This window comes from Pseudonaja textilis, chromosome 4 (assembly GCF_049901715.1).
Source record: "Pseudonaja textilis isolate UNSWEBS1 chromosome 4, rPseTex1.2, whole genome shotgun sequence".
Lineage (NCBI taxonomy): Eukaryota > Metazoa > Chordata > Lepidosauria > Squamata > Elapidae > Pseudonaja > Pseudonaja textilis.
This window is the reverse complement of record NC_141993.1, coordinates 25,833,497-25,859,233: the sequence shown is the minus strand read 5'-3', so window position 1 is coordinate 25,859,233 and position 25,737 is coordinate 25,833,497. Positions and strand designations below refer to the sequence as shown.

Sequence of the window (25,737 nt, the reverse complement as noted above, 5' to 3'; positions counted from 1 at the left end):
TGGTCCAAGTCAGAGCTGGCCTTTCCCATAAATTGGCTAAAGCTCAGAGCCATTTTTCTAGTTCTCAAGCATTTCAGGCACACAGTGATCGGCTCTCATGTTCTAGTCCTTATGGACAACATGGCCGCCATAACTCATGTCAACCGGCAAGGGGGGACGAGGTCCAGAGCCCTCATGGGAGAGGCGCTACGGTTGGTGTTATGGGCAGAGAAACACCTGTTTTCAATCTTGGTGGACCACATCTCCGGGATTGATAAATCCTAGGCCGACTGGCTCAGCAGGAGCCTAGTTGACCAGGCAGAATGGTCCAGTCCTCCGTCTCCAGAACGCGGGAGGTGGATCTTCTCCACTCCTTAAATTGCCCAGGTCACCAGATTCTTCACCAGGTTTCCTTGCCAGGGAGCTAAGGAGACCAATGCTGTTTGGTGCAGATGGCCCAAAAGTCTCCTCTATGCCTTTCCCTCGCTTTCCATCATTCCGGCAGTAATTCGGAAGATGTTGGAGGAACAAGCGGAGCTCCTCCTCCTGGCACCCTATTGGCCAAGGACGCCCTAGTTTGTGGACCTGGTCAACCTATCGGGGGCTTTTCCTTAGAGGATCCCAGCCCATCTAACCTCCCTTCATCAAGGGATTCTGATCCACCCAGAGCCCATGTGGCTCAAGCTGAACATGTGGCACTTGGGCGGCAACGGCTAGGGGTGGCTGATCTTCCTGAAAGGGTCATCATCACTATCCTGGCATCTCGCAAACCTTCTACAAGGCGCATCTGATGCCACCTGGAAGGCCCTTCCTGAGGGTTTCTTAGGGAGGGTCTCTCTCCTGCTTCAGCCCAGTTGGCAGAGGTTCTTAGATTCCTTCAGCATGATCCATAGAAAGGTTTGGCCCCCAACACCTTACGCAGGCAGGTTGAGGCCCACTCCTTGGTTCTTTCATGGGGTTCGCTTCCTTCCTTATCCCATCACCCTTCAGACAGGAAGTTTTTTTGAAAGGGGGACTTCCAACCTGCACCCCCGGTGATTCACAGGTATCCTTCCTGGGATCTTCATGTGGTCTTTAATGCCCTTATGAAGCCCCCCTTAAAACAGTGTCTCTCAGTTTCCTGACTCTGAAGGTAGTGTTCCTCATTTCCATCACTTCAGCCAGGCAGGTATCCGAGTTTGATGTTCTTTCCATCAGACAGGACCTTTGTTCCTTTCACGATGATAGAGTTGTTCTCTGTCTGGACCCCGCATTTATTCCAAAGGTTAACACCTGGTTTCACAGGTCCCAGGATATTGTGTTGCCTGGCTTCTGCCCACTCCCGCACCATGACTTGGAGCAGCAGTGGCACACATGCTAGACGTAAGAAGGGCTCTTAGAATATACATGAAGTGCACTTCATCCTTCAGGAAGTCGGAAGCCATGTTTGTTTCCTTTCCCTTCTCACTTGGGGCACAAGGCCTCTTCTCCTACTATTAGCAGGTGGGTCAGATCTTGCATTAACAGGCCTACAAAGCTGCGGCTCTTCCGGTTCCTCGAGGTCTGACAGCGCATTCTACCAGAAGCGCGGCCACTTCTGCTACCTGGGCGACCCAAGCACCCTTGGAGAAGATCTGTCGTGCGGCCCTGTGGACTTCCCCATCTCCTTTCATGAGACACTACTGTCTGGATGCCTTTGCCTCGGTGACTGAAGCCTTCGGCAGACGGGTGCTTCAACGAGTGGTTTAACAGTCGGTGTGATGAGCCGGACGAGGACCCGCCCGTGGACATGCAAGCTTTGGTATGTCCCATCCTGGACTCTCGATGCAGCATGGAGGTAGAAGTTGGTAGAAGTTACCCTGAATGCCCTTTCTGTCTATGCTGCGAGAGAGCCCAGCCCCTCCCTTGATTCGTCCGGAGAGGGTAAGTCATATTTCTGTATTCATTTGTGCTTTCAGAGACACCTTTCAGTCTTTCAAGTATCTTCGCCAAAGCTGGGGTCTCACCCCGGGGGCTGGCTTTTATATCTTAGTACAGACTCAGCTAAATGACGTCATAGGAAGGAGTCAACCCATCCTGGTCTCTCTCTCAGCATAGATAGAAAGGGCGTTCAGGGTAACTTCTACGAACACCCATTCCTGTCCACAACTAGTATTGTATTCAGGAAAAGGACTAAAAGGCTATTTTACTATGATCGGTCTAATGAAACCAATGGTATACATCAGACATCTTCCATAATAAAGCATAAGAACTGCAGGAAAGAAAGTATGTTTACATCTGGACATGGCCAAAATCAGAGTAAAATCTCAGTAACATCAACAGTGAAAAAAAAAAGCATTATCAGCAAGCAGTAACAAATTAATTTTTAGAAGTGGCTATAAAACCAAGCCCCTTTAAAGCTACTAAAAACATATAAAGACCATTTGACTGGTGTAAACTACCATGCTGGCATTAATGAAATCTGGCTGAGAGACAGAACGATCAGGAACCAGTTTTCTTGGAATTTTCTTTAAAATGGACCAAAGCAAGAACCAACTAGAAATCACCTTTATTGCATCCTTTTGCATGTCAATTATGGATCATTTTACTTGTTCGGTTTGATTAGTGAGGGTTTTTGGTGGGCAGGGAGATTCCTAACCCAAAGTTTTATCACTTAAAAAAAAAGGTTTTCTTTTTTGGTGATATAAGTTACATGTTTTGCTTGAAATACTCTTATTGAAATTACTATCTATATGCATTCTTTGCAATTCTGTCTTCTATTCTTCTATTGTGTTGTATTTCACAACCTAAATAAATGCATTGGAATTGGGCAGCTATAATTACTTTGAATAAATAAATAACTTGGTAAACAATTATTCCCTCATAGGTTGATGCAAAGAGATTATGAAGACTACTTACCACAAACTATTGTGTGTTGTTTTGAATGGTCATCTGATCCTTCACATACTTCATCCACCTTCTCTTTAGTAAAGTGGTAGTTTTTCTTTTATTTGAAGTAGCTATGGACAGGGGTGGGCTGCTGGGGGTTTGCAGGGGTTTGGGAGATCCTCTAGCTCAGTGGTCGCCAACCAGTGGGCTGAGGACCACTGGTGGTCCGCAAGAAAATTTTGGTGATCCGCAGGGAAATGTCACCCCCAAAGCAATTAATCCAGGCTGCACGGGAACACAAAGCTTGTATCGCTTGCATTGAGAACAACACGAGGTAGTGAGGGGAGGGTGGAAAGGGCGGAGAGGGGGAACTTGCCCCACTCACCCCACACGCATAGCCTGGCCACCAGGCTGCTTCTTTCTGCTTCTTTCTTCTTCTCCTCTTGGCTGCACGCAAAGAAAGCAACAAAAGTCTTTCTTTCTCTCCTTCAAACTCTACCAGAAATGAGCCTTTGGGACCCTGCAAGGCATCCTGCTCCAAGAGTCACAAAGACTAATTTCTGGAGGAGTTTGCAGGAGAGAAAGAAAGACTTCTGCTGCTTCTGCTGCTTTCTTTGCATGGAGCCAAAAGTCTCTCTTTCTCTCTCTTTCTCTCTCCCCCTGAGAATGGAGCTGGAGACGGTATCCTGTGATCCCAAATAAAGAACAATTGAACAATTGATCGGTAGGAAAACGGGGTGGGGGATTTTCCTGCAGACTTTTCGGGGGATTTTCCCAGGGTCTCTGGTCCACGGGATTTAAAATGATGAGTTTTGTGGTCCCTGAGATGCAAAAGGTTGGCGACCCCTGCTCTAGCTAAGATTCTGCACAGTTTGGAGAATCCGGAAATCCCACTCCTGACTGGCCTCGCCCCTCCCAAGAGTCCCCACGTGGCATGTTTTAGATGCAGGTAAGCGTGGAGGCTCAGGGTGGGCAAAAAACGGGCTTCCTGAAAGTTCAGGAAGGCCAGAAATGGGCCCATTCTCCACTGAGCCGAAGGGAGAATCTAGGATGGTTAGTCTCTAGTCTCATAGCTCTACAGACCGAGTTGAAAAACTGAGGACACCCCCCCCCCGTTACGGTCCCCAGTTCTTCACTCGGTCTCAGCGTGTTCAGACCACCCCTTAAGGGGTCTGAATAGTTCAGACTGTAAAAGAATCTTTTCCCCCTGGATTGAGTTTTTTTTTCTTCGAGAGTCTTAGAGTGGGTTTGACAGCTAGCCGGCTTGCCAGTTAGCACTTTTGTTTTTTGCGTGTTTTTTTTGACTGCCTTTTTAAAAAAAAAATCTTTGCTGGTAGACTGGTTTTTGGAATTGTGATTGTAAATTTGGTTGGAGGTGCCCCTGAGTGCCTATGTGGCCTGGGCTGGGTGGGGGTAGGTGTCTTATTCAACTCATTTTCTCCCGGTCCATTCTTATTGATCTGTGCGAGCCATGAAAACCGCGAGGCGCTTCTGCCCCTTTTCGGTGTCGGCAGACATTTCGGGACAATTCGCAGTTTGTTTCCATGATTGTCCCTTGGGGGGGTACTGGCCATCTGGATTGAATCCTGATCCCGTGTCCAGTCACCAGAGCACCGTGGCAGCTGTGAGACGCTTGAGACTGCCAAATTGATTGCTGTGCAGCCAGCAGTGGTTTGCAAGTCTCTGATCTGTCAGGGCTTGTAGCAATTTTAAAGAGTCAGCCATTTTTTTTTCCTTTTTGCTTTGACTCTTGCCTTAAATTGCAGAGCTGGGCTGAGCTCACCACTTCTGGGTCACACTAGCCTCCTGAAGTGGTGGACAGCTGCTGTGACCAAAGCAGACAGCTTTAGATCAAATACATTTTGTTTTTATTTTTCTTTTGCCCCTTTTTTCCTTTTCTCTCTCCCTGTCAGTGACAATTATTTTTGGCAGGCTCAAAATGGCCACCAGGGGAACTGCCAAGAATTATCAGCTCCTCAGCAGAGTAGGGAGAGAGCTGCAAGGGGATCAACTAAGTCCGGGTCTACTGGGCTGGAGGCAGCAGCTAGGATCAGAGCTAGGACCTAAAGACCCTCTAGGGCAGAGGATAGGCAGGCCAGGCATAGACAAAAAGCCCTAGATAAGGAGTTTGATAAGGAGGTGGGAGACTCCAAGATGGCTGAAAACAGGGCCATCTCTCGTCTGCTCCCACAAGATGGCCGGCAGCAAAACCAATTGGCAGATAGACAATATTTGACTTCCTGATATCCTGGTGGCTCAAGTACTCATGATTTGCAGGGAATCCTCCAAATCAAGGCAAAAGCCACTCATAATAATTCTGAGCCACCACAAGGATTTTTGATTGCTGCACCTGGAAGCCAAGCCTCCAGCAGAACCAGACCTGCGCCTGAAAATAAAAAAGCCACCTTTACCCTATAGTGGCTGGGTTGCGGCCTGAGGCAAGAGATTCCATCCTTCATGAGAGCCTGGATCTCACAAACAATTAGACAAGATTTTTAGGCTTACATCAACCAGCTGTGCCAGCTGCCTGGTTTGGACACCAACAGAGGTGTTCTTCAGGGGCAGGGGCAGGCTTCTGCAGAACAGCCGATCTACTTCAGAAATCGTTCTGCATCCCCTTAGGAAAGAAGCCAGTCTTACATTTCCGAGAGGGACCTCCTTCCAGAGAGGGCTTTTCAGACAGGTAGTCGGAGGTAGTAGGCCCCCCCTCTTTTAAGGACCTTTTCAGCTGGCTCTCTCCAAGACTGCTGGTTAAGGCTAAGAGCATGGCTCATCTTAAAAAAAAGGACAAGTTCACCCGGGATCTTCCCCCAGAGGGGGAGGATCAGGAAGATTACCTATTCACTGAGAAAGCTTCTGTGGTGGACGCTGTACCTGTGCCCCAGACGTTTATGAATGTGATTAAAAAGCAGTGGGAGTCCCCTGAGGGGTGGGGGTACATTTGACCCAGTGGGTCTGAGTCTACCTTATTTAATGGGTGGCTGCGGCAGCTGCAGGGTAGAATCCTACCTGAGGACCTCAGGGTGCACCAGGACTTAAATAAGATAATAGCCACAGCTCAATCGACAGCTAATGCCACCCTCACATCAGCCAAAACTTCTTCCAGAGCCATGGCCTCATCTGTAACAGCATGTAGGCTCATCTGGCTAAGAAATTGGCAGATGGATGCCAGAAACAAATGGAAGCTGGTGTTTGCTCCCTTCAAGGGAGAGAGGCTTTTTGGAAAGGCCCTGGATCCCTTTTTTCGATGGAATCCAGGGACAAGTGAAAGATCCTGCCCTCCCAGGGAAAACGTTTTGATTACAGGTCTCCACCCTACTACAGAAAGCCCTCCTTTAAACAGGGAGAAGCTGGAGCAAGCTTTCCTTGTCAAAGTAGGCCCTTCTTCCAAAGATCCTCATTTCAGGCCGATAGATGCCAGAGGGCATCAGAGGCAAGATGACAAAAGGTCCTTTCGGGGTTCCAACAGTGATGCAACAAGTGACACCCAAGCCTCCTTTCCCACAGGGGGGCGTCTGGGACTGTTCTGGCAGAGGTGGGAACAGATCACGACGGACACTTGGATCCTGAAAACTTTATGGTCAGGTCTCTCTTGGGAGTTTATTTCCTCGCCCCCGCCCCTCGTGCCTTTGTGTGCTGCCCCGTCTCAAGGGACCCCTCAAAGAGGGATCTCATGGAATCGGCGGTCCACCATCTGCTGGATGTTCAGGCCATCCAGCCAGTTCCTGGAGACCGGGAGAGACAGAGGTTCTATTCAATTTGGTTTGTGATTCCAAAGGCTGGGGGGCGTGGGGGGTGGGGTGGGGGGCAATCCTCAACTTGAAAGGGCTCAACAGGCATCTAATCTACCAAAGACTCAAAGTGCACTCCCTCCACTCTATCTTACAGGGCCTGCGGGAGGGAGATTTTTTTGGCTTTGGTAGACCTGACAGAGGCCTACCTCCCATGTGCCCATAGACCCCAACCACCGTCAGTTCCTGAGTTTTTGCTATGGTGGCCACCATTTTCAATACAGGGCTCTCCCGTTCAGCCTGTCATCAGCCCCATGGACTTTTACCAAGCTCCTGGCGGCCGTAGCAGCATACCTCAGATCCTTACCCATAAGGATCCTATGCTATTTGGACAACATCCTGATAGCATCCTCTTCCAGACCCCAGGCAGAGGAGGATATGATGTCGACAATCAGGAACCTTCGAGAGCATGGGTTCTCGATAAACCTGGACAAATGCCACCTAGTACCATCGAACCCTCTCTTGCATTTGGGGACTATCATAGACACCTTAACTGGCCAGGTCTTTCTCTCACAGGAGCATCGAGACAGTATAAGGGACATCACATCACAGATCCTGTCTGACAGAGAGGCGCCTATCATCTTGTTGTCTCAGCTTCTCGGCAAGATGATACCGTGCATCGGGATCGTCCCAGGGCCCACTTCCTGCCTGAACCTTGCAGTGGTTCCTGCTCCCCCACCAGAAGGCAGGCAGGGGCGACTCACCAAGGAGGGTTCACGTCCCCTTGTTGGTTCTTCATTCTCTCCATTGGTGGCAGTCCCGAGCCATGGATCAGGGTTGCTTGTACAGGGAACCCCAGAGGATTACCATCACCACCGAAGCCAGTTTGTATGGTTGGAGGGCCCACCTGGGAGTCCAGGTTAGGTGGTCACGGGAGGAGCTCGCCCACAACATAAATTGTCTAGAGCTTAGGGCTGCCCGCTTAACTCTCAAAGATCTAAGGCAGGAGGTGATGGGGAGACAGATTTTTCTCCTCATAGACAATGTGGCCACCAGGGCCCACATAAACGGCAGGGGGACACTCGCTCCAGATCTCTAATGCAGGAGGCGACTTGGTTGTGCAGGTGAGCGGAGAGACACCTGTTGTCCCTGCGAGCAGAAAACATCTCGGGAGTTTCCAATGCCCAAGCAGACTGGTTGAGCAGGGCCACAGTCGACTAGTCGGAATGGCGACTGCATCCCAGTCTGTTCCAGGAGATGACGGAATGGTTCAGCCATCCGATTCTGGATTTCTTTGCATCTCCAGACAACTCGCAGCTCCCGAGGTTCTTTCCACCAGCACCGGGAGCAAAAGGGATCAACGCTCTCTGGTGCAGGTGGCCCCAAGGGCTATTCTATGCCTTCCCCCCTTCCCCTGATTCCGGAAACAATCAGAAAGGTACTGACAGAGAGGGCGGAGGTTCTGTTGGTAGCCCCTGACTGGCCCAGGTGCCCATGGTTCGCCTACCTAGTGGGCCAGTCGGTTGTCAGACCCTGGAGAATTCCCCTGCACAGGATCTTCCTCAGCCAGGGCCCGATTGAGCACCCAGATCCATCCTGGTTTTGGTTGACCGTCTGGCGCTTGAGTGGGTGCTCCTGAAACAGGAGTAGTTTTCCAGAAGGGTCATTCAGACCATCCAGCGGCCAGAAGACCTTCCACAACCAGGATATACAATGCATCGTGGAGGATTTTCTGCGGCTGGTGTGCCAGTCACCTATTGGAAGCTACTGCTATGTCTGTGGCAAATGTGTTAGAGTTCCTGCAGGACGGGTTGGACAGAGATCTCGCCCCCAGTACCTTGAAGAGACAGGTGGCTGCCTTAGCCTTGTTTTTTTCGGTCAAGGACTCAAACCACTCTGGTCCAACTCCCCAGGATGAAAGCCTTCCTTAGGTGAGCCACTAATTTGAAGCCACCGGTGGTCCACCGTTACCCCACCTGGGCTTTACCACCACCTCGGAGTTGCCGGCCTTATCCATCAGAAAGGACCTGTGCGTTTTCCATGCAGACAGGGTGGTTCTGCGGTTGGACACTACCTTTCTGCCCAGGGTAAACTCTTTATTCCATCGCTCACAGGAGTTGATTTTGCCTGACTTCTGTCCAGGGCCTACCCATGCACTGGAGAGAAAATGGGACGCCTTGGACGTTAGGAGGGCCCTCCGTATATACATCAAAAGGACCTCCTCTTTTAGGAGGACTGAAGCCCTGTTTGTTTCCTTTCAGCTGTCAACTTTGGGTCGCAGGATGACACCATCTACCATGGGTTGCTGGCTTAGAGCCTGTATTGCGAAGGCCTGTGAGTTACTGGTTCTTCCTGTGCCCAGGAGAATCACTGCACACTCAACCAGGAATGCAGCGACCACTGCAGCCTGGGCAATGCAGGCTTCGGTTCTGGACTTTTGTAGAGCTGCGACTTGGTCATCTGTGACCCCATTCATAAGACATTATAAAATTGACTCCTTTATCTCAGCAGAGGTGTCCTTTGGAAGACGAGTCCTGCAGGGCGTTCATGTAGAAGTGGGGACCTCCGACCAATCCAGTTCCCTCCCGTAGGACAGCCATCAGCCAGCTTTGGTATGTCCCATCCTGGATTCTCCCTTCGGCTGAGTGGAGAACGGGCGTTGGTCCTTCTTCTCGGGGAGCTGAAGGGAGAATCCAGTCCCACCCTGTATTCTGTCTGGTCAAAGTAGGGAGGAAATGTTTTTTTCTCGCAGTATCAAATAGGCTATCTGTTAGAGGACGATGAGCAGCTGGATTCGCTTCAACGTTGTTCAGAACTGGCACTGTTACCCGGGGGGCGGGGGGGTGTCCTCAGTTTTTCAACTCAGTCTGCAGAGCTATGAGACTAGGGACTACCCATCCTGGATTCTCCCTTCGGCTCCCCGAGAAGAAGCGTTCAGGTAGGACCAACGCCCTTTTCCGGCTTCCAAAGAGTCTCCGGAGACCGGGGAGGCCATTTTCGCCCTCCCAGAGACTCTAGGAAAGCCTCTGGAGCCTGAGGAGGGCAAAAACACTCCCCCCCACTGTGGTGCAGGAGGCCGACTAGGCCATGCCCACCATGGCCACACCCACCCAGCAACCGGGCAGAGAAATTTTGGAAGCCCACCCCTGGCTATGGAGGACAAATGATTTGAACACAAATAAAAGCCAGTGTCTTGCACTGAAAGCATAGTTTGAAATGGTTTTGAGCAAAAATTTGTAGAAATGCAAACCCATAGATATCAATATGTAAACTAAGAACACTTGAAGAACCATAATTACCCTTAATAGTCCTACGTTTCTTGGTCACTAGATTAATAATAAAAAGAGGAAGAGGAAGTGATGGTGAAGCATAGTGAAGGCTATAGTTCGCATCTTTATCTGTATTTACACAGCTGCCCAGCTGTGAAAAACATCATAAACAACCTGGCCTCATATAATTCTAAACAATGTAGATTATATTAATATTCAATTAATCAACATTTGTGCAGAAAAAAAACAAATGCCCTTTTCTAAATGTGCTCATTCCCCTAATATGTATGTGAAGTCATCTTGCTTCCTGACAAAAGAGCTTTTAATGTAATTATCATTTGGCATCAGTTCTTTCTGGGCATATGAACAATATCTAATGTTTATTTGGCTAATCATCTTCTTTTCCTTTCATGTCACCTCTTGACTTACTTAAAAAGTGTTTGAAAAGCCTTTAGTCATGAGTCTTTGAAAAATTTGATGTTTAACAATTTACAGCTTTTGGGGGGGAAATCAGCTTATTATTAATGGAAGTTTAGGTTTTTTTTTTTTGGAAACATATTTGTTGAATATTAAACTTGAAAGGCTTTCCCTAAAAATAGATGTTTTCATGATTTGAATGCAGAAAAATGGAGGCAATATCTGCCTGCCTGCCTGCCTGCCTGCCTGCCTGCCTGCCTGCCTGCCTGCCTGCCTGCCTGTCTATCTATCTGTCTGTCTGTCTGTCTGTCTGTCTGTCTGTCTGTCTGTCTGTCTGTCTGTCTGTCTGTCTATCTATCTATCTATCTATCTATCTATCTATCTATCTATCTATCTATCTATCTATCTATCTATCTATCTCTTAACATCAGAAGCTGGATTTTGTTAATAACATTCCTGTTGGATGACTTTGATTTTTTTTTTTACATGTTTTCTTTGTTTCAGTAGAATTCCACATAAAAACAAGTGCTACTAAACTGAACCTTCATCTTTTTCTCATTATTCATATACTTGTTCTTCTATTTTGGTTATAGCTGTTTTTGGTAAAACGAAGCAGCAAAACACATTCATTTTGATCGTATTGAAAGTATTACTGCCTAAAATTTCATTCTTCAGCATTCTTATATGGTAAACTAAAGTCTTTTTTAAAATTCTCAAAATGTGAGAATTGTTGGAAATTGAAGCAGTGATGTGTTCCAGTTGTGGGGAGAAATAACCATGTCATTCTCTGTTATAAATGACTGTTCATTTCAGTTTTGACACATGCTTTTGATGAACCATGTTGATTTCTATAGTAGTACATTTTTACAGCAATATACTTGGAATAATTTCTCCATACCGTTAAAATCATGAGTCTTTGAAAAAACCTGCAATATTTCTTTACTTCCAATCCATATTGAAATAGTGCTTTTTGAAATCTATTTTCCAGAGTCATGCTTTGGGCTTATAAATGTGTGAAGCATGTAATCATATTATTACAGACTTGTCTATATCACTTATCTGATACAGGCTGGACATTGTGGCTTTGCCATGCATTGAATAATTTGTGATGATGAACTGTTTTAAATGTGCTTGTTAGATCTTTTCCATGTTTGAATTCCTTAGGCTGCAGCAGGGAAGACTTTTCCTGATGCTGTGTATGCGAATTTTTCACTTTTTAAAAATGATCAAGAGTTATGCAAGAAAAAGAAAATCATATGCATACGTTTTAAATACAGGTAGTCCTCAGCTTATGACCACAATTGAGCCCAAAATGTCTGCTGTTAAGTTGTTAAAAAAATTGTTAAGTGAGTTTTGCCCCATTTTACGACTTTTTTTGCTAAGTGAATCACTGCAGTTGATAAGTTGTTCAATAAAGCTGGCTTCCCCATTGACTTTGTCAGAAGGTCACAAAAGGGGAATCACATTACTGTGGGTTACAGCAACGGCCATAAATATGAACCAGTTGCCAAGCATCTGAATTCTGATCACATGATAATCGGGGATGCTGTAAAGGTCGTATCTATGAAAAACAGCCATAAATCACATTTTTCAGTACCATTGTAACTCTGAATGGTCACTAAACAAAGTGTTGTAAGTCGAGAATTACCTGTACTTGTGTCTTATCAGATCTTACTTTTGTTAATAAACTTTTAATTTACCCGAAACAATAGACATTTGTTATTTCTACTATATTTTTATTTAAAAAATCAAAACCAGCATTGGGGACATGAGGATTTATTCATAAGAACACTTTGGAAAATAAGCAGAACATAAATGTTTAAATAAACACAATAATTTTACCAATTTTTTTTATAAAATAACCCTTTTGTTACAAATGAAGTTTATTGAGAAAGTATGACTTTAACATTACTTAAAATATTTTACTTGTAACACATTGCAAGGACATTATGCACAACTGTTTGTTACTTCCCAGAATGGCGTGATGAAATAGCAAGTCACGTGCTGATCTTTGCAAATATATCTTGGTTTCCACTCAGCTTAACCATTGGAGAGCTGTCAGATTCTGAAAACGACATATTTGAGCAGTCCAAAGAATGGGTTACGCAGGCGGCTGAAGAACAACAAGAAGCTTTTGGCCATGGAATAGAGTTAATTCCCTGGTACGTCTTGTCAATCAGAGCTGACGTCCATCAATTCATGTTGCAAGGCGCAACTGTTATACGTTACGATCAAGAAACTCACTTATCAGCTCGTTGTTTCCTTCAGCTTCAACCTGACAATAGCACACTGATGTGGACAAAGCCAACCATCGCTTGCTGTGCAAATTCTAAAATAAAATTTAGCACATTAGGTAGCGGCACTGAACTTGGAAAATTTCCGTTTCTTGGCAGTACCGGATTAAGTGGACTGGTCGAAGGTTGCTTAGACCTGCTGTCGGCGAAAGCCGTGTATATGGGACACTCCGGGATTGATATGCATGCGGTGTGCATCCAGAATAACCTTTTAAACATGACCCTCGAAGAGAATGGTATAACATTATTATATGGACTTCAAACTACTGAAAACAAATTGCTGCACTTTGTGGCTCCAAAATATACTGCTAAAATGTTGTTTCATGGGTTACTGGAATTAATTAATGCTATAAGGAAGATGAAGAAATTTCCTGATCAGAGATTACAGTGGCTGCGGAAACAGTATGTTAGCCTCTATCAGGTAAAATGAACTATAGTTCTCCCTTTACCTATCAATACGTATGTATGTATGTATGTATGTATGTATGCATGCATGTATGTGTAATTAATTTCCTGTTATGGCATTCTGCCACAGTGACACAGTGTTTAGAGTACAGTACTGCAGGCTACTTCTGCTGACTGCCAGCTGACTGCAATTTGGGAGTTCAAATCTCACCGGCTGAAGGTTGACTCAGCCTTCCATCCTTCCATGGTGGGTAAAATGAGGATCCAAATTGTTGGGGGCAATATGCTGACTCTGTAAACTGGTTAGAGAGGGCTGTAAAGGAGTATATAAGTCTTATTGCTATTGCTATTGTTGAATTCTGTAATCATCTGTTTTCCATTCCTACACTCTGTTCTTGTCTAATATGTCTCCACACAATGTAGTTTGTACATTTTAATAAAGTTGAATATATTTATTAGGAGGACGGCCGATACGATGGTCCAACCTTGGCTCAAGCGGTTGAGTTATTTGGAGGGAGACGCTGGAGTACAAGAAATGCAAGCTCAGGAAATTTGGCAAAGAGCACAGAGAAGCCAGGTGTGCAAAGAAACAACACTTTAGGAATCAGTGCAGCTAAGAAGAAAAAAAAAGTGCTTATAAGGGTAGGAATCTTTTGTTAGTTAATATTATTACATGGATTATTTGAGATTTATTATGTTTTCACCCATCAGAGTAAATTTTTACATAAATAAACCTTCGTTCTTTAAATTTCATTTATTTGGAAGCAATGCAATTTCTCTTTTTTCTTTATATATATAAACAATATAATAAAAATTTGCCTGTACTAAATGAAACTAGGAATAGAATGTTCTCAGTGGTATTTTGACTTCTGAGATTGGCCTTGGTTTGTATTTTCAAACCTAAGGAGAATGGAATAACATACATTTGAAGTATAACGGTATTTTTGATTATTCAGAAAATACCATTTTTCTATGCTGCTCAGAAAATACTACAGTAATTTGGGAGCAGAATCCAATTATATCAGCTTTTATTATCAGTCTTCCTTCAGTAGAATAGAAATAGGAATGGAATGGAATAGAATAGAATAGAATAGAAGCTGGAAGGGACCTTGGAGGTCTTCTAGTCCAGCCCCCGGCTCAAGCAGGAGAACCTATATCATTTCAGAAAAGTAACTGTCTAGTCCATGGGTGTCAAACTGGCGTCCCACGGGCTGGATGTACGCGCAAGCCACACTCAACCCAGTTCCGCAAAAGGAAAAAACATCGTGATACATCATGTGACAGCAACGTGACGCTGCAAGTTTGACACCTGTGGTTTAGTCTGTTCTATAAAACCTCCAGTGATGGAGCGCGAGTGCCCATGATTTCTGAAGGCAAGCTGTTCCACTGATTAATTATTCTCACTGTTAGGAAGTTTGTGGTCTTAGTAGGGTTTTATAAAGCGGTACTAATACTTCACGTGATTTTGATTCTATGCCTCTGTTTATAGGACGCAGGATTGTATTAGCTTTTTTGGCTGTTGCTGCACACTGCTGGCTCATATTCAAGTCACCATCCTGGTTAAAATCATTGCTCGCTTTTCCAAAATTATTTTATTTTTAACAGTGCCTAGGTTGACCTTGCTGATGAATATTGTTATTCATTCTGTTCCAAATGCAACTTTCATAGCATTTTGGTTCACCAACTGGTTTGATTAGCTGTTGATAGAGCGGTGTGACTTACAAAATAGAAACTGGTTGAAATGTGTACTGTTTTCTAAGACACTTATTGAGAAAGTTACTGTTTCAAGGGTGAAAGTGGAGATGGCACTGATGATGAGATGGCAAGTCGAAAAGCAAGGCCTCCTGTTCCTCTTAAGGAAAATCGGATTAGAAGCGGTTCAGACCCTCAGGATATTGATGAACATGAAGAACCAGGTAAAAATAATTTATTAAACCTCTATGCCATTCAACTCTCGATGTCATGGCAATCAAAGAAATCATAATAAAATCAACAAAAAGATAAAAGATGGTGACTAGCACATCATCAACCTCTGTATGTGATACACATGTACTGCCCTCAAGATTAACAGTGAAAAATTGTGTTATCTAATATCTAACTTTGGTTACTTTCAAATAAATAAACTTCAGCCAAGAATTCCGAAGCTGTCTGAATAAAACAAATCATAATTATAGTTAGCCATGGCTGCAGATTTGGAAAAGTAGCAGACTGTGGTCACTAAAAGTGGGATATAATATAGAATTCAGGTGCTGAAATAAGCAACGCACATTGTAGCAATGTTCCTCTCCTCCCTGCCCTTCTCCTATAATACAGCTGCAAAGAGGAGTTTGAAAGTATTTATGGTTTATTTTAATCAACTGCTGCTTATAATTTCATCCAAACTGCTTACTTTTAATCACAGTTTGTTTGAAACAAACTAGCTTCAAACTATGGGCTAAGCTGATAGCTTGTTGGAACATATGGTTATTAAGGTCTACTATAGGTGAGTAAAAATGCAAACAAAGACTTAGGATCTCCTATCTGTGGCCAAAATGATGGCTGGAGAAGAGAGGATACACACAAACTTAAGTCATATATAATGAAACATCTGCAAGAAAATAACCAAGCTCAGAGAGCACCAATAATAACTGAACAGTTGAACTCATGCTGCATACAGGAAACATGTGATTAAATACATTGTAGTTATTACAAGTTTCTCATCGTATGTTTCAAGATTCCCATGTGATACAGTCAGTCAAAATTCCATTTGTGTTCCATTTGAAGGTGCCTATTCATAATGACCAATTTTTTTTCCTGGGTGCCAAACGTTTGGAAAAAAAAATGTGTCATCGGTGTTTTAATTCTATGCTTAGTAGTTACTACCCGGTGGTTCTATTTTGTCCAAAGAAATCGCTGCTTTGCCTAAATGAAATGATTTATTCTAATGAATATTAGAAAGATGAACATTCCTCTATTTCTTTAAATAAAGAAAATAAAGTAAATCACTTCCAAATGGGAAACAGAATGAGGGATACTGGTGATATATGTAACTGGATATTTCCTAAAACATTTTGAACAGTTGTTTTCAGCATTTTACTTTTTGTCTGACAAATGCCTGTGTATAACATGACATTTTGTACATTGTTTCAGAAACTGGACTAGTAGCTCAATAAAATATAGCTTTTTAGTTATAATTTATTTGATTAGGCATCAGACATGGGTCAGGTAGGACTTATAGAAAAATAAAAATCATTGATAAAATGACCTTTATTGTTAGATCCAACCCTTCTGGTTACTTTTACTGGTGCAAATACTCTACCTTCAAGAAGAACACAGTCACTGACTACTTCAGAGCCTCCTAGTTTATCACCTGGTGTCTCTTCACCTGTAAGACCACAGTCTTCTCCTGTGATATCACCATCAATAAAAAGCCAACCTAGGTAAGAAGAAAGCAGTTTTTTAAGCCTGTTACGAGTATTGAATGTGAGTTTGACTTTTTCTTTGAAGTGTTTCATCTGTACTTTTAAAAAAACCGCTTGTTTTTATTATCTGAGAAACTGATTGTTGGCAGCTTTTTAAAATTATCACTTGTAATAAATTGTATTTGTGCTTGTACAGAAATTTGGGGATCATGGAAATTCACTATACAAATATCTTTAGTACAGGGGTGTCAAACGGGTGGCCTGTGGACTGGATGTGTCATGCGCAGGTCACGCCCAGCCCAGCTCCATGAATGGGGAAACCATCACGAAACATCATTTGACGGCAATGTGATGCAGCGAGTTTGACACCCGTGCTTTAGTACAACATTAGAACTGATTTCTATTAATATATGTAATCTGTTCTACAAGTAAAGGAACTAAGTGCCTGGTTTCATTCTAAGGATAGGATGCCATTTTTATAGCATTCAAATTTAGCTGTTAGATTGAATTATCTATTCAGCCATATCACTTGCTCATCTTTGACCAAATCATTGCCTACCTTATCACATAGGATATAAAATAAAAAATTGAGTAGTCTTTGTGCACCAAGCTGAGCCTTCTAAAATTAAGGGAGAGGAGAGGAGTGAATAAAATGAGATGACATGAGGTGACATGAGATAAGATAACCTTTAATGTAACTTTATATTATATCACTGTATTAAAGATTAAATAAATCAATATAGTTTCCTTCTTTAATCAAGCAATTAAAATTGACTTTGTAAAGACGATATGTCTAAAGTACAATATTATAATAATTATACAACTGCTTTTACATAAACTTGTAATCAGTTTAATTTTTTTTAGCACCTGGAGCAGTAGTAGCTGGCATGGAAGAGGTAAAGGAGGATTAAAAGGCTTCCAGACCTGTATGGCTTCTGATAGTAATATGAGTTTTGTTGAATTTGTGGAGCTCTTCAAGTCTTTCAGGTAACTACTGGTTTATTCCGCACAGACAGATTCAGTTTACATAACTGAAAAAGTACATAATGAAAATATTCCATATCTTACAGCGTACGAAGCCGCAAAGATCTCAAGGATCTTTTCGATACCTATGCCATACCGTGCAATCGTCTGCGTCCTGATTCAGCTCCACTGTATACTTCCCTGAAGATTGAGGAAAATACAAATGGCCTCCAGCCTGATTTAGGTAAAACTAAACAATGTGATAGCAGATTGACTTTACATCTGTGTTGCCTGTGACAGAGTTGTAATTCCGATGCAGGTAGTCCTTGTTTAATGATGTGGTTGTAATGTGCAATGTCATGTGACCACATCACTTAGCGATGATAAAACTGGCAGCCTTGTTGTCATCATTAAGCAAGGATTGTGGTTTGTTAAGTGAGGGCCTTATATAGCCAGGATTTGAAACTTCCTGGGTACTTCCAACAAGCAATGGGGAAGCTGGCAGGAAGACGGAAGTCCCAGTCATGAGAAGCCTTTCTTTACGTGGTTGGCAAGCAGTCTGGAAGGCAGGATGAGTGTGAGTGGGTCCCACACTTGCTCTGCTGATTGAGAAAAATTGACAGAAGCAAAAGTAATTTACTGGAATAACTTGCGACTTCCTGCTTGCTTCCCCATTGACTTTGCTTGTGGGTGCTGGTAGTGAAGGTTACAAATGACAATCATGTGACTACAGGATGCCACAACATCATAACTGAACTGGTTACCAAGTGCCTAGATTGCGATCATTAAGGGGCGTGCATAAGTGCACCATCGTGCCTCCCATCCCTGTTCTATTGTCCCCATTTATTTGTACCTATTTCCTGTATTCTTACTTACGTTTATGCTTATACCTATTATCTTGTAAGCGACTGACAAATAAAATAAAAATAAATAAATGGGAACACTGCTGTGACTGCAGTTGGGAGGAGTCATCATAAATCCCCCTTGCTCAGTGCCATTGTAACTTTGAACAGCCACTGAACAAGCAGCCATTCAATGATAATTATCTGTAATAATTATGTACTCTTGTTGGCCAGCTGTTTCTTTTTTATATAGTGTAGAGCAATGCATTGAGGGGTAAATTACATTATAACATTTCAGTATTACTACTACATTTCCAAATCATGTAAATCACAGATTCAGTAATTTTCTTCAAATCACGGATTCAGCAAAATATTCTCCACATATCATTGACTATTTCGAAATTTTCGGGAAAAAAGACTTAATTATTCTATGAATTTTCTGAATGTGTTTTTAATCTTTCAGATTTATTAACGAGGAACATATCAGATTTGGGCTTGTTCATTAAGAATAGGCAGCAGTTATCAGACAACCAGCGACAAATATCAGCTGCTATTGCTGCCGCAAGCATTGTTACTAATGGCACTGGAGTAGAGAGCACATCTTTGGGAGTATTTGGTGTGGGAATACAGCAACTAAATGATTTCTTAGTCAATTGCCAAGGAGAGCACTATACTTACGATGAAATCCTCAGTATTATTCAGGTAGGTAAGGCAGACGTTTTAGAGTGCAGCTATTTGGTTAATATTCTCTTCATAGTTTCACATTGCTTTTTAAGCCTTCCATAATACTCTCTATAGAATAGAATGGGATGGGATGGGATGGGATGGAATAACAGAGTTGAAAGGGATCTTGGAAGTCTTCTAGTCCAACCCCCTGCTTGGACAGGAAACCCTACACCATTTCAGACAAGTGGTTATCCAACATCTGTTTAAAAACTTCCAGTGTTGGAGCATTCGCAACTTCTGGAGGCAAGGAAATGTCTCCTTAGTTCTAAGTTGCTTCTCTCCTTGATTAGTTTCCACCCATTGCTTCTTGTCCTGGTGTCAGGTGAGAATAGCTTGACTCCCTCTTCTTGACTCCCTCTATAGGACGACACCTTGTGCTTCAAAGGCACAGCAAATGAAGTTTGACTAAACGAGAGTCAGTTAACACATCAACTTTCTAGTCTTTTTAATATTTTAACTGGTATGGAAACCAGCAGAATGATTTAGGGCTAGTCACGCTCTCTCAGACCCTGGAGGAAGGCAGTGGCAAACCATTCATGAAAACATGGCCATAAACCTTCCAGAACTCATCCATGTAGCAATAGCACGTAGACTTATATACCACTTCATAGGCTTCACAGCCCTCTCTAAGCTGTTTACAGAGTCAGCATATTTCCCCCAACAATCTGGGTCCTCATTTTACTGACCTCAGAAGGATATAAGGCTGAGTCAACCTTCAGCCGGTGAGAAGCCTGCAATACTGCATTCCAACTATTGCGCCACCAAGCCCCCTAGTTGCATGGAGTCAAAATTGCCTTGAAGGCACCTAACACCAGCCTCCTTCCAGTGTTCATATCACTTGATAGCATGGAAGTAGGTTAACAGAATGTACAGGGGACTAAAGGTAGCAATGTACAAAAATGTAAAAGTAGTGATGTACAAAAATGTAATACTAATTCCTTGTTTACTGTGCACCCTCTCCTGTCTTAGTTTTCTTCTAGCTAGGTTTGAAGGCCAGAAATGACTAAGATGAATTTTGTGGGAATGGGAGATATTGATCTCTGCATGGTTGAAAATTGATAAATGAGAGTTGTATTGTTTCTCTTTCAGTCTCTGCTTTTTCACTTTTATGACGTTTATGTCCAGTGCTGCCTTTCCTTTTTAAATGCCATGTTAACATACAGCCTCATTTGAAAACTCATATCTACCATTATCATATCTAGTTAGCTATGCCAATTGTGTATTATATTTATTTATATGTAAAAACTGAGTAAAAATGGATATTTGTTACATTTGTTAATTTTCACCTTTTCTCTTTCTACCATTACAGAAGTTTGAGCCAAGCATCAGTATGTATCAGCAGGGGCTAATGTCATTTGAAGGATTCACACGGTAATTATCTTTGGATATTCTGACGTACAGTCTAGACGCTTTTTGCAACTGTTATGAATTTTAAACATCTGTATCTTAGGTTTCTGATGGATAAAGATAATTTTGCCTGCATGAATAATGAATCTCAAGAGAACATAGAAGATTTGCAGTTTCCATTGTCATATTATTACATCGAATCTTCACACAATACATATCTCACGGGGCATCAGCTGAAAGGAGAATCTTCAGTAGAACTTTACAGCCAGGTATACAAAGTCAATCTGCTGCCTCCTTTTTTCTAAAAGTATTGGTTTATTTATTTGTAAAGTCAAAGAAGCAAGACCTTTGACATGTTCCTAGTCGTGGCTTGTAAAACGTAGGAAAAAAAGATGTGTGGGAAAGTGGTTTGTATGCACAGTTGTGCTCAGATGCTTTTTTTATATTTATATATTTATGCTTTGTTCTGAGTTTTCATTTGAGAGTCATAGAATTTAGACACTAGCCAGTCTGATCTAAACTGCTAAAATTAGACTTTCCCACAGGAAAGACTGAGCTAATATGTTGTTTCGTTTAGATGTCAAGGCATCATTCAGAATAATGTAACTTGTGCTGAAAAGATGATGAGTTTGTATCAAAATTATTACTCAAGAGAATGTGGCTCCTAAGAATATTATATAATATTTTTGACATACTTTCCAAGCAAGTGACCCACATGAAAACACACTTTCAGGAGATTCAGCTTGATTTAGGTGCATAGTGAAGGTCCAAAGTTAAAGTTAAAAGAACTTATATATTATATGTAGATATTAATAAAGACTTTGTTGGCATTGAATGAAATGCTTCCTGGTTCAGCTGCAATGGATACTTCCAGAGTAAGGGTAGCTCTCGGTGAACGACCGGTCACTTACTATTCAAAGTTATGACGATCTACTTTTATGACCTGTTCTCGAAGTTCTGGACTGCCACGTCTCCCCCATTGTCATGTGGTTGTGTTTTGGGCATTTGGCAATCAGTTCACGTTTACAGCCATTTGCAGTGTCCCGTGGTCACAGGACAGCAATTTTTGGCAGGTTTTTCTGGTTTCCAGGATTCATTTCCAGTTTCCCACCAAAAAAAAAAAAAATCCAATTGGTGAAAGTACTAATTTAACAACCATAGTCTTAAAAACTGTGATGTTTGCTTAATGACCACAGCATTTGCTTAATGACCACTTCTAAAAAGCTTGTAAAATCAGATATGCGCCACCTTGTAACTCGTTTTACAATCGCCACAATTTATGACCAGGGTCAGTTACGATAATAAATCGAGGATTAATCCATAACAGTTTTTAGAACTATCAATCAAATGACATTGCATAATGATTCTCTCTTTCTTTTTCTCTCTCCCATTAATTGATTTTTGTCCTAAAATAAAAGATGGAAGTAGTTCTGGGGAGACAGCTAGATCCTCAGTCCATTTTGGATAAAAGAGACAAACATTTGCCTGATATAAAATTTCATTTGGAAACATTCACGATGTGCATGCCAAAAGAAGATCCATGCATTCCAAACCAAAGTTAATTTCCATATTTATTTTTCCAGCTGTACTTAACATCTATAATAAGTGAATTTGTTTCTAAGATAGAAGATGTTCACAAAACTTAATCTGTATCTGATTTACATTTTGTTTATGTGCAAACCAGGATCTGTAATGGGAAATTTTTGCTGAGGCCTATGAAAAGGTGAATGTTTTGAATGTTACAGTAAAAGAAATTCTGCATCAGTTTAAAAAAAGGAATAACTATGTCCCTGTTGTATTTTTGACAGCTTCTTTTGTTCAGAAAACACAATAATGCTGGTTGAGGAATTCTGGGAGTTGAAGTCCACACATCTTCGAATTGCTAAGATTGAGAAACACTGTTATAGGATCAATACATTATCATGCTTTCCTCTATTACAGATTTTATTACAAGGTTGTCGGAGTGTGGAATTAGATTGCTGGGATGGTGATGACAGCATGCCTGTAATTTATCATGGACATACACTCACTACCAAGATAGCCTTTAAGGTATATGCAGTTTATAATAGCATCTTCCATAACATAAATTGATTGCATTTATTTTATTCATCTGCATCTCTATAACTGTTTGGTTTGGTTCTGCAACCAAACAAGACAGACACAGACTTCAATGGATAATTAGAACTGCAGAAAAAACGATTGCCACCAACTTATCTACAGACCTCTCACATCCTGGACATAAATTGTTTCAACTTCTACCCTCAAAATGATGCTATAGGGCATTGCACACCAGAACAACTAGACACAAGGACAGTTTCCCCCCGCATGCCATCACTCTTGTAATTCCCACAACACTGTCAAACTATTTACTAAGACTGTATTACTATTCTTCTTCTCATCCTTCCTATTACCCATCTCCTTCTACTTATGACTGTAACCTTGTTGCTTGCATCTTTGCAATTATATTGCTTAATTTAGTTTCCTATTATGATTTTGATTGCTTATTTAGTATCCTATGACATATCACTATGATTCTTGATGAATGTGTTTTTTTATGTACACTGAGAGCTTATGCTCTTCGATTTTAAGCTTAAAGCGTTAGCACAGGAGACAAATTCCTTGGGTGTCCAGTCACACTTGGCCAATAAAGAATTATATTCTATGCTAATTGACAGAAGAGTATATAGCTGACTATACTAACCACCTTGAGGTATATGAGATCAAAAGTGTTGAAATTGTGATTATGACTCCGCTTTTAATCAGAAGACTTTCAAACAAATTTAAGTTTCCCTAAACTTTGCATTCCTCTTTTGGTTTAGAGTCAGCGTTCTAAGATTTCCCTTAGTAATTTGTGGGACAAAGTATTGTGCATGTTAACAGTGATCGGGGAAATGCTGTAATTCTGATTGGTTTTTTTTATTATGACAGGAAGTAGTTGAAGCTATTGATCGTAATGCTTTCATCACTTCAGATATGCCAGTCATTATATCTATTGAGAATCATTGTTCTTTGCCACAGCAACGAAAGATGGCTGACATTTTCAAGGTGGGTTACAAGACTATATTCACATCAGATTTAACAAGCCAAGCTATTAACATAATCATTAATACATACATACATATAATTCCTTTTCTCCTACTCTGTTTCTATTTTTATATTAGCAAGTAAGTTAGAAATTTAAGTTAATTTTTTTTTTTTACTGTATCCTAACAAGGATACTATGAATAATAGCTTCCCGATAAGAGGATTTAAAATTAACTTTTAAAACATAGCTTTAAATGTCATGATGGCTTAGCAGTTAAAGACACTGAGCTTGTCAGCTGGAAAGCGAACAGCCCAAGTTTAAGACCGGAGTATGTGTCATGGGGTGAGTTCCCATTACTTGCTCCAGCTCCTGTTCACCTAGCAGTTCGAAAGCATGCAAATGCAAGTATATAAATAGGTACCACCTAACTGAGAAGGTAACAGTGTTCTGTGCTGGCCACATAACCACCGAAATGTTTTCAGACAGTGCTGTCTCCCTGGGATAAGAAACGGAGATGAGCACCGCCCTCAAGAGTCAGGCACATCTGAAAAGGAGAGACCTTTACCTTTATCTTTTTGCAATTTTGCTTGCTAGGAAGCTAATAATAATAATTGTTTGTGGGTTTTTTTGACAGAAACAAAACCTTCCTTACTGCATTTTCAGGAAGCCACAAATTATTTTGTCTCAGTCGGTTCAATTAATTATAATTGGATGAATTGATTTGTATTTTTAATCTCATTATATTAATGTTGTATGCTACTCAGAGCATATCCATTTTCATAATAAACTTTATAGAAATAATCATAGCATATTAACTGCAGAATCCTAACTCTATAGCAATGAGTAATTGAATATGAAAAGGATGGCAAATAGATTTCATAATAAATAAATAAATAATAAAGCAATAAAGGAACTGAATGCAGGTATATAAAGCTTGTACATATCCTGGTTTATTAAAATCAAAATTGGATTGTTTGAAGGGAGATTAATATCATCATTCATAACTAATATCTTTTATTATGTTGATATTCCAGAATACATTTGGAGATAAACTGGTAACTAAATTTTTATTTGAAAGTGATTTTTCTGATGACCCATTGCTACCTTCTCCCCATCAATTAAGAAGAAAGATTCTGCTTAAAAATAAGAAGCTCAAAGCACATCAAACTCCAGTGGATATATTAAAACAAAAGGTAAGATTGACTACACACACTTCATTTTGAGCCACTGCAATGTTTTAAGAATAAAATTTGAATTTAAAGAATAAAAGACGGTTGAGAAGGGCATGATAGGTGGAAAATCCAGTCTAAACATCTGGCTGACTGGACCAGCCATAATAATAATCATTTGAAGAAAAAGAAAAACCATTGGAAGGATATTTGAAAGGCAGTGAAGAAGTTGTTTTGAAGCTAATACACCATGAAGGTTTCCTGAGTACTGAAGAGATCAAATGTGCTGCAATAAAGACCAAATGAAGTATAGAAAAGAGACATCGCAAGACAAACTATTGTGTGGCCAATACATTAAAAAAAATAGCAGGCAAAGCAGATCACAACAAGACCTGGCAATGGATAAGAGCAGGAACATTGAAGAAAGAGACAGAGTGGCTAATTCTGGCTGTAAAAGAACAAATACATTCAAACCAGCATTGAGAAAACAGCATCAGGCACCAAATGCCACCTCTGCAAAGATTCTGAAAAAGTAGAACAACCCCTTCCTTGTTTGGTGTAGCTGAGAGGAAGATTTTAAAAGCTTTTCCACTGAGCAGCCACAACTTGACATATCTAAACTTAACAAACTGTGATTAATTTTAACTATCCGTTCCAAAGAAAGTATCTTAAAGCCACAATGTAAGAAAATGGTTTAAACAAACTTGGATGGGCTACAGATCTGAGCTTTGTGACTTAATAAAATGTTGCTCGTTGAAAACAAAGACAAAACTTTAAGTTAAGGTGGATGAAAAGTATATCAAACCACATAGTGCTAAGTATAGCCAGTGATCAATGCAAATGCATATCTTACGTAATGAAGATTATTTTGTGTGACGATTGGAATATATAGATGACCAAAGGGAGAAGGGTGGTTTTTTGTAGTTTACATCTTGGCATGGAATGTTTTGTTCTTGTGTTCCTTCAATGAGGAAAAAAAAATGTGTTTAGTGCTGCAGTAAAAAATTCAGGCTGTATAAATGGCTTACATTCATGACATTAAAGACAGCTAGTCTCTGCGTGGAATAGCAATAGCATTTAGACTTATATACCGCTTCACAATGCTTCACAGCCCCCTCTAAGCAGTTTACAGAGTCAGCATATTGCCCCCAACAATCTGAGTCCTCATTTTACCAACTTTGGAAGGATGGAAAGCTGAGTCAACCTTGAGCTGGTGAAGATCAAACCGCTGACAGTGGGCAGAGTTAGCCTGCAATATTGCATTCTAACCACTGTGCCACCACAGAACCAATATTTCTGCAGCTGACCTCCTCTGTTAAATA

The 25,737-nt window shown here is 41.6% G+C and overlaps 1 protein-coding gene across 11 annotated transcripts in view; it reads left to right on the top strand.

Moving 5' to 3' along the window:
* Window positions 1-25,737, top strand: part of PLCE1 (phospholipase C epsilon 1) — a 154,138-nt gene that overhangs the window by 91,951 nt on the left and 36,450 nt on the right. For 10 of the 11 annotated variants that reach the window (XM_087932426.1, XM_026710495.2, XM_087932428.1 and 7 more), the window contains 12 exons: window positions 12,283-12,958; window positions 13,402-13,584; window positions 14,732-14,858; window positions 16,199-16,361; window positions 17,208-17,330; window positions 17,414-17,550; window positions 18,612-18,850; window positions 20,184-20,245; window positions 20,325-20,490; window positions 22,163-22,270; window positions 23,150-23,266; window positions 24,281-24,439. In XM_087932426.1, the coding sequence (XP_087788552.1) occupies window positions 12,283-12,958; window positions 13,402-13,584; window positions 14,732-14,858; window positions 16,199-16,361; window positions 17,208-17,330; window positions 17,414-17,550; window positions 18,612-18,850; window positions 20,184-20,245; window positions 20,325-20,490; window positions 22,163-22,270; window positions 23,150-23,266; window positions 24,281-24,439 (2,260 nt within the window). The remainder of the gene's footprint in view (window positions 1-12,282; window positions 12,959-13,401; window positions 13,585-14,731; window positions 14,859-16,198; window positions 16,362-17,207; window positions 17,331-17,413; window positions 17,551-18,611; window positions 18,851-20,183; window positions 20,246-20,324; window positions 20,491-22,162; window positions 22,271-23,149; window positions 23,267-24,280; window positions 24,440-25,737) is intronic. The other variant, XM_087932429.1, reaches the window with a different exon arrangement.